This window comes from Corvus cornix, chromosome 2 (assembly GCF_000738735.6).
Source record: "Corvus cornix cornix isolate S_Up_H32 chromosome 2, ASM73873v5, whole genome shotgun sequence".
In the NCBI taxonomy this organism is placed as follows: domain Eukaryota; kingdom Metazoa; phylum Chordata; class Aves; order Passeriformes; family Corvidae; genus Corvus; species Corvus cornix.
This window is the reverse complement of record NC_046333.1, coordinates 145,325,810-145,340,751: the sequence shown is the minus strand read 5'-3', so window position 1 is coordinate 145,340,751 and position 14,942 is coordinate 145,325,810. Positions and strand designations below refer to the sequence as shown.

Here is a 14,942-nt window from a genome sequence, read left to right as displayed (position 1 = left end):
CTGATTTTCCAGTATATGTAATAATAAATATACTCTTCAGAGTAGTTTTCATTAATGTCCCTTGTGTGGTGTGAAGCTAAAAAATCTTTATGTTCCTGGAATTCTTCTGAAACTTTTAAAAAATAGAACTATAGTAACTGGGGTAAGTATTTTCATGGGCTGTCATGTAATTTTATAGATAGCCCATTGCAATTATGGCCATTGCATGTAGATGTGTGGCTTGAAGTTAGTAAATTAACTAATGTGGAATCACAGTAAATAACAAATGATGGATGAGTAATTCCTTACAGTAATGATTTTATTTCTTTTGAATACTTGCTTATGTGTACTTACATAACGTAGGTGTACATCATAGAGCAGACAAGCCTTGGCCAGGGGTCTGTTCCACTTCTAATCCCGTCATTCTGAGAGACAACACAGCCTTACAACACACTGTACATGTTTTTTAGAATTTCTTTCATGTCATAAATGCTGACAGGAGTACTACAGAGTCCCTTTGAATAGATCCCAATTTATTGTAAAAGCTGCCAGCTCTTTCTAGTGCTCAGTTTTCCTTTATCTCATACTTTACAGTCTTTTCTGGTTCTCTGTTTGGTATTTTTTTTCCCTTCCATCTCCAATGTTCATGTGGACTTACTAGATCTCTTCCATACTTAGAGAGCTTTCCATACAGGCATTACATTTGTCATCTCCCTATTATCTAAATCACTCTGAACATAATTCCTGCTCATTCTTCATCATGAATTGATTCCCAACACACAGAGCAACAAGAGTTGCTTTCCTTTCACGTACCTTTTCTTTCACAAGCTGATTATTTGGAGAGCAAAGAAAAACATCTCCTCCTCTCCTGGAAGATGCATGTGTTGTTGTGTTCGTGGACAGTTCTTGGAAATAAAGTAGGACAAATGTGTGGTTGTTCTTCACTACTTTGTGCTGTGCATCCATGGCTGCATATGGTTCAGTCCATATAAGTCAAGTTTCAAAAGTTGCTCATAGATTATTATAAGGCAGAGTAACATATGAAGTACAGTGTTTGGATTTTTGGTTACTTATTTCCTGTATGTTTAGTAAAAATATTGTGTTTTAGTGGAAAGTAACCTCATCTAAAATATAAAAGTAAAGTCAAATATCAATGTAAAGTCAAATTTTGAAACTTGAATACATGTTGAAATAAAGTATCTTCACAGTCATCACCAAAATAAACTGTGCAACTGTTCTGAATGTAATTACAATGTGGGCAAATTCTAGGACTCTTGAAAAACTGTGTATATATGCGTATATAATATATGTATATAAATTTATAAATATGAAAATAAAGTGTTTGGTTTGAAGAGAATTGAAATTGTGTCTTAGAAGAAAAAGGAGCAGTATTGTGATTCTCAGATACCCAGGCAAATCACAGGAGAGAGAGAAATGCTGTAATGAAAGAATCTGCTTTTTTGATAAAATAACCATTTGATCACATTGATGTTCAAGTTTCTCCTTCAAAATCAACATGAGGACTTTGACTCGTTAAATTCTGCTACATGACATGAGTTGGAGTGTAATGATGCTGGCAAGTATTGAGGAGCTTGAAAAACAATGTGTTACTTAGGTGTTCAGAGTTTAATCCTGAAGCAGCATGGCAGCATCCATTACTCCTTGGTTAAGAGACAGCAAAGCCTGACATGGCCTGAGTTTCCACCAGTCAGCCTCCATCATTATGTATATCCAGCTCGTCAAGTACATAAAGCTGGACTTTATTATTGTGACAGATGGCCTGGTGGATTATGATTAAGTATACATTTTCCTACTTATATTAGTGCATTATAATCTCATCTCTGGAAAATTTATGGATTAATGGAATTATTGAAGAACATGAAATGAATGGGATTTTCTCCAGTGGATTTGTAAAAAATCAGAAATACTCTTACCAAACATTACTTTGGCAGGGAAGCAGTTTGAAATAATAATATTGAGGCCCTGGTTGTTTCTAGCTATAAGTTTCTTTGACCAGGAGAAGGAAGTTGAAACTAGTGATTCCTGTCCAAATTGTAAATTCTGCCACCTTTAACCTCTTCAGAGCTGCTATGAGATAAGTGAGACGTCCTGACATTTTCGAGGTCTCATAACGCAACTCCCGTTTCCCTGTTGCACTTGTTCAAGGTGTTTATTTAGCATTATGGGCATCTGTAATGGCCTTACACATTTTTCTGGCATACCTGTCCTTTCATCAGTGAAAAAATATTACTGTAATCAGTGCAATTACCTGGTTCCTGGAAAAGCACATCTAGACTGTGTTTGAATCCTGGGCTGTGCAGCAATGCCAGTGCTGCAGCTTCCTTGCAGGAGGTACCATTGGCTCTGTTACATGGAGTGTCTCTTGTGGCCACTATTGTGGCCTCATGTCAAATCGGGGCAGTTTCTGTTACATGTTGCAAGGATGATCTAATTTTGGAAAATCGCTGTGGTTTACAGCTTTTGGAAAATGTATTTTAATGGATAATAGTGTAATTTTAATTGTGTAAAGCATCTGATCTTGTATGTTGCAAAATGCTCATATCCTAAGAAGCTTAAATTTTAAAAGAAACCAGGCATTTAATACAGGCTTCTGTTCCCTATTTTTTTCTCTTGATTATTTTTGTACAAATGTAACTTAACAGCTTTAAGTTGAATATAGCTAATCTTCAGAATCATGTTTTGTGTCTGTTTTGTCAACTATTTCTTTACATTTTGATTTATTTCCCCAAATCTCCCTATGATATGCTATTCTCAACAAGAACTATATCTCGTTGTGTTCTTTCCTATGCTAATACCATCCTACCCTAATTCCAATGGGGATTTGAAATTTGTTTTTAACAAATGAGCTTCTGATTGTGGTGGTGTGAGCACTGCTGGCAGCCCCCAGCTTGCAGCAGCCTTTGTGCTGCTTCCAACCACAACTGCCAGTTTTACCAAAACACTTCTCTAAACTCTGTGGCAAACTTGTTACAAAATGAAAAACAATTGTAAGCACCCTGAATAAACCATGGAATTATTGAAGAACATGAAATGAATGGGATTTTCTCCAGTGGATTTGTAAAAAATCGGAAGTACTCTTACCAAACATTACTTTGGCAGGGAAGCAGTTTGAAATAATAATATTGAGGCCCTGGTTGTTTCTTCAGTATATATTGATTGTGGTAGTAAGAAACTATGCTTTAAAGGGGAAAGGTTATTGACAAGGGAATAATTGAACTTCCCATTCTTTTGGGTTTGGTTTTTTTTTTTTTTTTTTTTGGTGGGATTTTGTCAAATATTTTGCAGGTTATTGTTTCACAGTTACATTTAAAACCAAACTGATGTGTCCTTAATTATAGCCTTTTGCATACACTTGCAAAAAAAATTTAAAGTTAACTTTGGGCCTGATCTTTTTCAATGGAAATTCAGAATTATTTCCAGTGGTGGAGGATACAATATAACTATTATTTCAGGCAATTTAAAGATTATAAAGATAGAAGGCATATTAAAATTTGATCCTGCAGTCATCTTAGTTGTTTTGTGAAGCCAATGTCATATATGCCAGGTTGCCTGGAATTTTGTTACGATGTTTTGTTACTTCATGAGAAAAAACACCAATATGCCTAAAAAAGTAGCTCTTGCCTTCTCTCTAGCAGTGTCTTTAGAAAGGGGAAACATTGTTTTAACAATGGGGGCTATAAAATTTATGTTCAATGAACATGTTTTTTTAAATAAATAATAATTCTTGTTTTAAATTATTTGCTTTCTCTTTCCTCTATTGCTTTTGCCTTTCGTGATCGAAGTCTAGGAGAGTAAGTCAATGTTTTAATGAATTTTGGGGAATTTTTTGTTTTCTGATGTGCTTGTAACAAGTTAATCCATTTCACTTAATTGTTTCACTAGATCAGGCCAAAAGTTATTTCAGCTGACTTCATTCACTAAAACTCATGAATTTTACATATTTTTAATTTGAAAAAAAAAAGTGATTATTAGCATTTGTCTTTGTTTATGTATGTGTTCCTAAATATATATGCATGCTGTATTCTGTTGTTTTCTTTTTGAATTTTTATCTTAGCCTTTTACTCTTTGCTTATAAGTTTGTACAATATTAAATATCTGTATTCTAAAAGTCTTTGTTTTGAGGTGCATATTTGCATCAAAGGCCTAATGTATTAATTAAATCTTGAACATGTATCTAGTTCAAGATCACGTGGTGTAAAAGCAAGCTCTCCTATGAATGTAAAACATGCTGTAGGAGTTCTCTCTCCTTTTTTTAATCTTTATTAATTTGTGATGTTGTAGAGAAGAAAAAATAGGCTTAATGGTTAGGAAAGTTTACTGTGCACATCAGGAGAACATTAATGCTGTTTTTCCCTTTTTCAGGATTCACAGAGCAGGCAAGGAGGATACAGTATGCATCAGCTTCAGGGGAATAAGGAATATGGCAGTGAGAAGAAAGGTTATCTTTTAAAGAAGAGTGATGGGTATGTTCTGGTAGCACATAATAGTGAAAACTATTACTACATTCATGCTCTAACTGTAGCTGTTTTCTACTGTGGTTGCTTCAGGAACATTCTCCTAATGCATGTGCCATGAGTACTTGAGAGTTCCAAAGTTCAAACCTGAACACAGAACTAAATTTAATACAGCAAATATAAAAAGTATGACAAGCAAGCATGAAAAAAAAAATCATAGTTAAAAGATACCTATTGTCTTATAACTCTAAAGAGGATTAAGATCTGTCAGAAATCTCCAAGTTTCTTTTGGTGAGGCATTTAGTAAAATTTTGACTGCATCTGTTTGTTTTTTAAAGCTAATCGTCTCAAAATGATAATGAGATTAATATGTGTTTTGAAGTCAGGTCTGGTTACTGAGCTTGGTATGATATTCTTATGTAGGTTGAGGAAAGTATGGCAAAGAAGGAAGTGCACTGTTAAAAATGGAATTCTTACCATATCACATGCAACGGTAAGTTATTTTTATACTTTTATATGAAAAGAATAAATTAACATCATCCTTTCCTGGTGAATCTGTTGCTGCTGATCTGCTATTGCAAAAAGAATGCTATTTCAGCTTCTGACTGCTGAAGTTTTGTGAAACAGTAGCTTATGAAATTAATTTATCAGTAGTTTTATGAGAAAACGGCAAATATACTGAACAGACTTCTCAATTAATACTTCGGATGGATTTTCTTATAAGGATTTTCATGGTATATATATGAAGCATGTAATTTGGAAACTTGGGAAGAATTTGATATTTCGTTAGAGTCTGACAGATGAGTGAATGTGTTTAGTATTTTTAGTGCTTTCAATTAAAAGTTTGAAATGCTGGGAAGTTTTGATCACAGTAAGTTCTTGGAATCAGGCATATATCTGAAGGATTTTCCTAGGAATGCTCAGTCATGAGGTAGCTCCAACGTGATGATGGTGGAGGCAATGCTAGAACTGCCTTGTGGGAGTAGGATAATGAACTTGTTATAAATGACCACAGGAGTTCCTCTCATTAAAGGAGATAGTCCCATTTCCTCACCCTTTTTCCCTCTTTGCTCCAAATTCCACTGACAGACATCAATTTCTAAAATTTACTACCTGTATAAACCCAAAATACCTCAAAGATGCATTTAGTTATGATGTCTTAAGTGACTTAATTACAGCACAGAGTATTGGTATTGGTATTTGTATTTATTCTGAGTTCTGAAACTCCAGATCTTCAGCTTTCCACTTTCCCTTTTAAAGTTTTAGGACTATGTCTTTGATTTATTTAAAATGTGAGGAAACTTGGAATATGGGCAGGCTGTAATGAGAAACTGCATTATAGTTTTGCCATTGTTGATGAAATGCAATTAAAAAATATTTATTATTAGCATATTGTTTATTAGGTTGTTTTTTTTTTTCATCTTTCATATAACGTGTGGCTACAAAGTTTTTAATTTTGTTTAGATTTAGCAATGTGTCTGTTTTGAGAGACCAAGTCAGACCAAGAGCTGCCGGTCTCAAGCTTTTTGAGGGTGGATATGTGTGCATGTCCAAGCTTTAAATAGTGTCATACATGCCCACTCCCCAGAAAGGGAAAATAATCCTAAATCAAGACATTTTTAAAGTAAAATAAATTTTCTTTTTAGTCCAACAGGCAACCAGCTAAACTGAATTTATTGACCTGCCAGGTGAAGCCAAATGCTGAAGATAAGAAGTCCTTTGATCTAATATCACGTATGTAGCAACTCTAGCACCGTCTTGCATTATGTGGGATTTCTGAAAATGTCATTGCAAGATGCTTTGAGTAGAACACAAGGCTAGAGCTCAAAGTTCAGGTCTATCCAGACACACACAGTGCCTCATGAGTGTCCAGAGCCTCTAGTTCTGATGATGAACAAATAGATATAGAACCTTTTCTCTGTGTAGGTGTGACATGAATACTGTTTGTTTGTGACAAGCCATGAAATGCAGCATATGTGCTGCTCCCTAAGTTCAGAGAGATGTTTAACAACTTACTGGAACATGCATTAGCTATATCCACCAGGAGAGGGGAAAGACCTTTGGCTTTATCCAATTCAGTTATTTTTCTGCTTTTTGAGTGCTATTTGAAGGAATGAGGAAGAGAAGGAGACCTAATTTCTCTTTTTCTCTTACCATACATTAAAAATACACTTCTGTTTCTCTGAAAATTGGTACTGCCTTGTCTTCTGAGCGTTAACGCTCCTGTGGTTTCCCTTCTTCCCATTTTGGTCTTGTACAGAAGGTATTTTTATTCAGTCTGGTTTTAAAAACTCTTTTGAAGGTGATGAGTCAACTTACTGTTTTCAGGCTTTGCATAGAGTATTAATCAACAAACACTTCCAACATTCTGTATTGAAAAGGACAGTCTAGGAAACCTTTGATTGTGGCAGATAATAGCTACTTCATGTCTCATCTGTTGGTTAATAAAAAGAATTTTCTTGGCTCAACTGAAAGGAAAAATTATATAAAAGGAATAAATTAATTTTTCCCTCTTCTCCTAATTATGTTTCAGTTTTAACTTCTGAAAGGGTAAAATTTGATCCATATGTTTATTTTTCTGTAATATTTCAAAACTTAAGACTTTTGAAATACCTACAGCTGGTATGCATCAAAATTTAGAGTTTCATCTTCCTTTTTTCATTTTTTTTTGGAATTGTTATCCATAGCTATGAATAAAGGATTAATGATGCCTTTTAAGAGAAATTGCTCTTGAAGGCTTTAGCTGCCAAATAAGTTTTAGTACCAAATATGTAGACACATTAAGTTTTTTCATGTGCCAAATGAAAAGATGTATTTCTTTATTTCAGATAACAGAACATACCACTTTCAAGCAGAAGATGAACAGGAATACGTAGCGTAAGAATGTTTACATTTTTTCAAGTTTATTTTGCCAATAGAGATGTATAAAATCACACATAACAACAGAAATAATTTTCTCAGCTGATGCATAAGTAGTGCTTACCGTCTCTTTTTTCTGCTGTTATGAATCTGTAAATGTAAATTATTTTGTGTCACACTACAGAGCTCTTTTAAAACCTAGTTATGTTAAAAACAAAACTAAACCAAACCAAACTAACCAAAACCCCATTTAGATTGTGTATCCTGCCAGTACATGGTTTGTGTGAAGTGCTTGGTATGATATTGTAGATCAGATTATTAAGATTCAAATGAAATATTTTAAAATTCTTCTCAAATCTTCTCTGTTAACCCTGTTCTGCAGTTACTTCTTTTCCTCTTGATCCTACCTTTTCCTTGAAATAAAAGATAATGAATAGATAAAAGATTTCCATATGACACATAGAATATATGTACAGGCAGTACGTTTTTTCTTCTGTAGGCCTAGAAATAAACAGCAAAGCACATTTGTGTACTTCAGAATACAGGAACTTATTTCATTAATGCATGTTTCCAACCAGATTATTTCCAATAAAACAGTCTTTTTTCCTGCTGCATCAGACTATTTCCTGAGAACCATGTACCTCTGGTTTTTTCTCCTTTGTCACCAGACATGTGTTGTGCGTGTTGTCTAATGCTCAACACCTGACAGTTCCAGGAAAAAAGTTACTTCTGAAGAGGACAGCAAAGGCTTCCTCATTCTTTCCTTACATATCCACGTTCTAGTGGAAGACTGTGTTGCTCCATGTGTATTTTAAAAGTACAGGGAATGTTTGTAGGGTGTTTCACTTGTTTGGTAGTGATGGGTGGCAGTGGCATTGACAGCTCAACCTTGGGACTCATGGGTAAAATAAAAGGGCTGAAGAATTCTTTGTTGTGCAGCTATTTCCTTCTGGTCTTCCACAGCTTTATGTTGGTTCTTACAGTGCAAAGCTGACTTGCTAGTCATGATTACTGCATTCATCCTGGACCTTAATTATTCCAGTAATTTTCTTAGCCGAGAAGAAAATACTGTTGTTTCTGATGAGTCATAAGTTTTTGGTACTCTGCCATAAATTAATTTTTACTGTGTTAGTTGGTTTAAAAGGTGAAGTGCTTTGTTTGGGGTTTTTTGTCTTAACACACGAGCAAAGTAGGGGAAGAATGATTAGCAATAACCTTCTTCTGAGAGGCAGATCAGTAAATTTAGTTTAGCAGGCTGCCTGTTGGACTGTTTTGAAATTCCAGGCTGGTTTTATTTCCCATTAGAAGCACTGAAGTTTTGTTTATCACTCTAAAGTCAAGTGGCTGAGGAAATTACTTGCATTGGAATAAAGAATCCTAGAATATCTTAAGTTGGAAGGGACCCATAAGGATCACTGAGTCCAACTGCCTGCTCCTCCCAGGACTACCTACAAGTAAATCATGTGACTGAGAGCATTGGCCAGATGCTCCTTGAACACTAACAGGGTTGATGTCCTGACCATTTCCCCAGGGAGCCTGTTCCAGTGACCAACCGCCCTTTCAGTGAAGAGCCTTTTCCTGGTGTCCCATCTGAACTTCCCCTGATGCAGCTCCCTTGCTTTTCCACATGTCCTGATGTAGATCACCAGAGAGAGGAGTTCAGCACCTCCCGTTCTGCTGCCCCCCTTGAATGGGTGTGAATGTGCTGATGAGCAACTGCAATACAACTAAACATTCTGTTTTTCTTGTGCAGCCACTGAGTGGACGCTAAAAGCTTTACTCTCTAAAGTATCATGGGAACAGCATCCCTTGGATTTCCAGCCTTAGTGATTTAAGGGTGTTCTGCAGGAACTACTTGATGTAACTCCTCAATTAGAGTTGTCATCCTCTTGTTTCAATTTCCTCCTGACTGGTATAGGTGTGCCTCTCTCTTCTTCCTTTCCTCTTGTGTTTTGTCCACACAGTTTTAGTGCTGCCTCTGTTCTGTCCTTTTTACTTTGTGAACCAAGGGAAAAATAAATGTGTAAATAGATTTTCAAATCAGCTTCCTTACAGACTCACATCTAAATAGAGACAAAAGAAAGATGCATCTTTTTATTCTAGTTTTACTGACCTTGCATACATTTTCCTAGTGATCATTTTACACTGCTTCCATAAATAGCTCCTCAAACTGCATAATATTAATAATAATAATTTCTAAAAGGAGATTTAAAAAAAAAAAACATACATACAAAGCACTGTAGCCTACATTCTGTTACAGGTTTGTTACTGCTTCACCTCAAACATTTCCTTCAGGCCAGTGCCTTTCTTCATTTTTATCCAGGCAGCTGTTTGTTGGCCTTTAATTACTGATTGACAGTCCTTAAGTTCTCAGTGGATTATTAGTTTCTCTAGTAGACAAAGTACAGTGTATAGGGGGAAGTGGGGTGTGGGTAGTGTGTTTCTGTATGTGCATGTAAATATATATTTATGTGTAGATTGTAAGAAAAGTAACCTGATTTTTTTAACATATGCAATAGTAGTTGCTTTCTGGTTTTTGTAATTGTGGATAGGGCTAAACATACTCTGGTGATGAGCTTTGGGTTCTTTTCTACCCTCTTTTTAAAGATCAAGAGCATATCTTTACCTGCAGGAAGTGCCTGGATTATAAACAAACCTAGGTTTAGAAAGTTTTCTATGGAGAAACAGACATCTAACTTCAGTCTAATTTTTAGCAACAGTCCTCAGATGTTTTTCACCTTGCAAAGACTGAGTTGAAGGCATTGATACTATCTGATGCTTCTTCCATACAAAACAAGTTATATCTCAATATTTGAAAAACGTTATGCTATTCTTGTTCTGATTGTGCATTTACCTGGAAACAACAATAGTGATTGCAATAGCGATTGTCAGAAGAGACAGACAAATTTTTTCTGCAAAATGAAAAAAACCCCAACTATTAGACTCGTTCTTATTCTTGGGGGAGGGTTTTTTATCAACTTGGAAATACTGAAGAAAAATAAGAGAAACCTGAGTGACGGTTTGGTCCATGCAAGGTTAATGAACTCCTTCCATTTCCTGGTGGAAATGGAAAAACCTATGATGCCAGATTTTTGTTTAGCCTTGTTTCTTCAAAACTTCAAAGCTGAATCTCCAGCAAACAAAATGCCTTAAAGCATGATAAGAAATTGCTTATTCAGAAGTTGGTATTCAGAAAAACAAGTTTAAGAGATGATTGGACCACCTGTTTATTGTATTTGGTAGAATAGTATCATAGACTTGCTTGGGTTGGAAAAGACCTTTAATATCATTGAGTCCAACCATTAATCAAACACTGCCAAGCCCACAATTAAACCATGTCTCCAAGTGCCTCATCCACACATCTTTTAAAGCCCTCCAGGGATGGTGGCCCAACCACTTCTCTGGGCAGCTTGTTCCAGTGCTTAAAAACTCATTTTGTGAATTTTTTTTTTTTTCCTAATATCCAATCTAAGCCTCTGCTGGCACAGCTTGAGGCCATTTCCATTTGTCCTAAAACAAGAAGACAAAGCAATTCTGTAAGACTTCATTAATCTTTAAATTAATTGAAAGAACACCACGAAGTATTTACTACCAGAAGGTTTTTGACTATTCATTTGGCACTGGCAGTATTGTGAAATAAAGCAAATACATGGAGTTTTTTTAATAAAGGAAGAATAAGAAAGACTAGTACAGATAAGAAAAAGAGAAGAAGAGCAGTTAGAAGGAGTTTTATAAACTATTTACATTTAATTAACATACCATATTTACTGACTTAATTGTTTATTTTTGAGTATGCAGCCTACTAGGAAGGCCTGGTGACCAGCTGGGCACTTCTTGATAAACAGCACCAGTCATTCAGAGCATGTCTGTCCTTGTGCTTGTGCTTGTCAGGGAAGAGCTGCCACTGTGGTGCCTCTTGCTCTGACTCAAGGGTGACCCCGTGACAGTCTTGGACAGAGGGTTCCTTCTACCTGAGCAAACACAACCAAAGTAATGATTGCTCTGACAGTTTAGATGCTCGTAATAAGGAAATCTGTATCGAACTAACAGCTGGCTCAGTTGTGTTGTGTTTGTTTTAGTTGCATCTAATAATTTTTTAATTGTTACTGCTTAGTTGAGTTTTATTCAAGTTCTGCCTTTTTAACAAACTAATCAAATTGTAAAGCTGAAAGAAATTGTGCACAAATGTCAGGATAAATGTTGTTTGTCTGAGCTAAATTATTATTTTACTCTGTGTATTTAACCAAACATTGATATAATATTAGGAACAAGACACCACTGCCTTTTATTGTTTTTAATAACATTGAATTTGATCATTAAAATTGCAGAAGAATGCCCTCTAGTGTGGGTTCATCTCATGTAATGAGAAAGGTTCATGTACCTTTATTGTTTTCAGCATGTAAACTATGGAGCAAATTTGTGCTCAAGACTTTCCGTTTCTCTTTTATTTGAAGGTTGATTTTTCAAAATTTTTAAATCATTTTAAGCACAAGTTCCTAGATTATATTCTGCACAAAAAAATTTTAAAAACGTACGTGCATGAAGTATATAATATAGACTGACCATATGTTAATTCAGGCTCCGAGTCTGTGTTCTAAGATTACACACATAAATTTCTCTCTGAAATCCTTTAAAGCTAATCTTTTCATTGTTATTTCAATGAGAAATTATGAATTTCAATCTGAAGTTCTCTTAGTTTGTTTAGATGACCATAACCATTTCTGCATATTTCAGAAGACTGATGGTTGCAGACAATCTGAACATTGTAAACATGAAGTGCCTTGAGGACATGGCCAATTTAAAATATTTCTGCATAAAAAAAAAATAAAAATTATTTGCAGTAGATCTAAAATCATCTAAAATCACTGTACCTGGGAGGATTTCTTTTTAACTTGCTCTTTTTCTAAATTAGAACACTGAATCTGCAATGTTCTTGTCCTTAATGGAACTGCTTTCCCCTCTTTACTTCTACATGTAGCACAGCAGCTACTGAAAATGTGTTTTGTTTGGTTTTAATGAAAACATTATTGTGTAAACAGCAACTTGCAGAGTGATTGGGAGGGAAGGCAATAGTGCCTGAGATACAATTAAAGTCTTGATTTGTTGCACTCAACTGTTGCTCCTAAAATTTTATGTCGGCTGTTGGTAATATTACTCTCCTGTCATCCTTCTCTTCCTTAGCCCCTTGGTTGCCATGGAAATTCTCATTAATTTGGGTATTACAGTCTGACTCTGATTAGTGCACAGAGACCTGCATTTTAAAAGGCAATGAGACACCAACACATTCACCAGGGTTCTTGCTGTTTCCTCTGTGAAGAGAAAGATGCACACTGGAGAAAGTAGGGGGTATCATTTTCTCCAGGATAGACTTCAGGAAGATTTTGGGCACATTTTAAAGCAGTTAAATTTACAGGAGATTAATTGCCCCCTTTCTCTTCCACAACTTCTGCTTATTTGAGAAACCTGAGAACTTGACTTTAAAGCTGTTCACCAAAGGGATGTTAGAATTAAGACTGTTTGTCTCTTCTCATTCTTACTTACCTTTTCTCAAATCTTTCCCTTTTGTGTCTCACTGTTCCCCCTCCTCAGTCTCTCCCACAATACAGTCCTTCCCTGTAGTCCCACTAATATTTTGTTCCTGGCAAGATTTCTACAGTTTGTAGATTAACTTGTATTTGCAAATGCAGATCTTCATTAAGGTCTTTATCTTGTGCTAGATGGATATCAGTATTGACTAACAGCAAAGAAGAAGCATTAAATATGGCATTCCGTGGAGAGCAGAGCACAGGTGAAAACAGTTTAGAGGATCTGACAAAAGCCATTATTGATGACATACAGAGATTACCCGGAAATGAAGTCTGTTGTGATTGTGGCTCACCAGGTATCTCCATTTGTTCATGTCATCAACTTCTTGTTGGGAGCAAAGTAATTTCTTTAAAGAAGTGTTTGTAGAGTGCAAACTAATTTTCTAAGTGATGTTTCTCAGTCTTCAACCTGTTTTTAAAAGAACAAATATGACTTTCCTACATTAGTTCTGTTTAATTCACTAAAATATTTTTGTGTGTTGTCTGTGCTTACTTCCAGCAGTTCAAGCCCCTCTGGAGTTTGAACTGTTCTTGTTGCACTGTGTCTAGATGCTTGTTGCACTTGAATGGAAGTTGCTTGGCATCACTGATCCTGTGCATGCTACTAAGTAGAAGTGAGTAATATTTAGACAATGATTGTGGAAAAATTGACCTGGCCAGGATCTTACTCTGAGGCTTTATCTTGGCATGAGACTACGGGAATTGCACTATCGGAAGTATTCAGAGGTGGAATAAGTAGTCTTGTGCAAAGAATGAGACCCAGAGTTGAAATCCTGTCACATAATATCTTCAGAAGTACAGAGTTACAGGTCAGTTATGCGTCACTCAGAGCTTGAGAAGGGGCAGCTGGTCACAGTACACTGAGCTGGTGTGGGAGCTGTGGGAGCTGGCAGCTGCTGCAGCTTTCTCATCTAAAGAGACACTTCAAGAAGGTGATGCTCATTTGGAACTGAGTAGATCGTGTTTATCTTGCAGATGCTTGCTGATGCCGAACTGATCCAAACTTGAAATAGCTAGAGAAAATTACAACCTGGGATATAATTATGTCAAATCCTGGAACTGGTTCATTCAATTATTTCATTATTTAAAGCTATAGAAACTTCAGATTACAGTTCTCATTCATCTTTTAATTTGTACTAAAGTTTTAAGCTTCACCTCTGTACTCCAGCTTGCTGCTTTAAATCTCTTGGCTTAATGCTTCAGCAGTTACTATTTAATGTCAAGGAAAAGATTAATTTGAAGACATGTATGTGCACAAAGTATGTCTGGAGCTTTTTCTTTTCCTTAAAAACTGGTCATGCTTCTTATGTAGCATTCAATAGTATAAAATCTATTCTAATATTACATGCAGATCTCCTCCATGACAGCATTTTAATTTTTTTTTTTCCTGGACTAGCCAACACTCCTCAAATTTTTTACAGCATGCTGCTGTTTTACATACTGAAAAGTGCTATGATTAATCTTTTATGAAGGATTATTTAAAGTTTAAGAAGTAAATTTTAAAACTTCACAGGTTGTCGAATTTAGGAGATCTGTTACTTTTAAAAACAGGAAGTAATTTGTACAGGAAACAAATCCTAAATGAATTGAAATACATTAATTCAGTATGAATTAGTAAGTCCAAATTCAGTGCCTTTAGGACCATTATTAAATCTCAAAAGCTTCATTCCATTGGTAGCGATTTTTGTGGTAGTGGTTAAATTTGCACTTGAGTTTGGAGAAAAGTATGGAATATTCTTAGTTTATTTCCATTCTTTGAAACATTAAATAAGGAATCATTTCAGAATACATTTCTTACCACGACTGAAAATCTTTCTTGGACTTTGATTAAATGCTTTGTTTTTCATTTCTACAGATCCAACATGGCTATCAACTAATTTGGGCATTTTAACCTGCATTGAGTGTTCTGGAATACACAGAGAAATGGGTGTCCATATTTCTCGAATCCAGTCTTTGGAATTAGACAAATTAGGAACGTCTGAACTCTTGGTAAGTTTCTTTAATTTATATTGAGGTTTTTTTAGTCAAATGTTGACCTATATGT

At 35.5% G+C, this 14,942-nt stretch overlaps 1 protein-coding gene across 5 annotated transcripts in view; it reads left to right on the top strand.

The window, feature by feature from the left end:
- The window catches only part of ASAP1 (ArfGAP with SH3 domain, ankyrin repeat and PH domain 1), a 146,178-nt gene that overhangs the window by 92,767 nt on the left and 38,469 nt on the right, over window positions 1-14,942 (top strand). For 3 of the 5 annotated variants that reach the window (XM_019289158.3, XM_019289154.3, XM_039572083.1), the window contains 7 exons: window positions 3,783-3,791; window positions 4,363-4,463; window positions 4,878-4,947; window positions 6,101-6,188; window positions 7,283-7,331; window positions 13,031-13,194; window positions 14,754-14,887. In XM_019289158.3, the coding sequence (XP_019144703.1) occupies window positions 3,783-3,791; window positions 4,363-4,463; window positions 4,878-4,947; window positions 6,101-6,188; window positions 7,283-7,331; window positions 13,031-13,194; window positions 14,754-14,887 (615 nt within the window). The remainder of the gene's footprint in view (window positions 1-3,782; window positions 3,792-4,362; window positions 4,464-4,877; window positions 4,948-6,100; window positions 6,189-7,282; window positions 7,332-13,030; window positions 13,195-14,753; window positions 14,888-14,942) is intronic. The other 2 variants (XM_019289159.3, XM_019289157.3) reach the window with 1 other exon arrangement.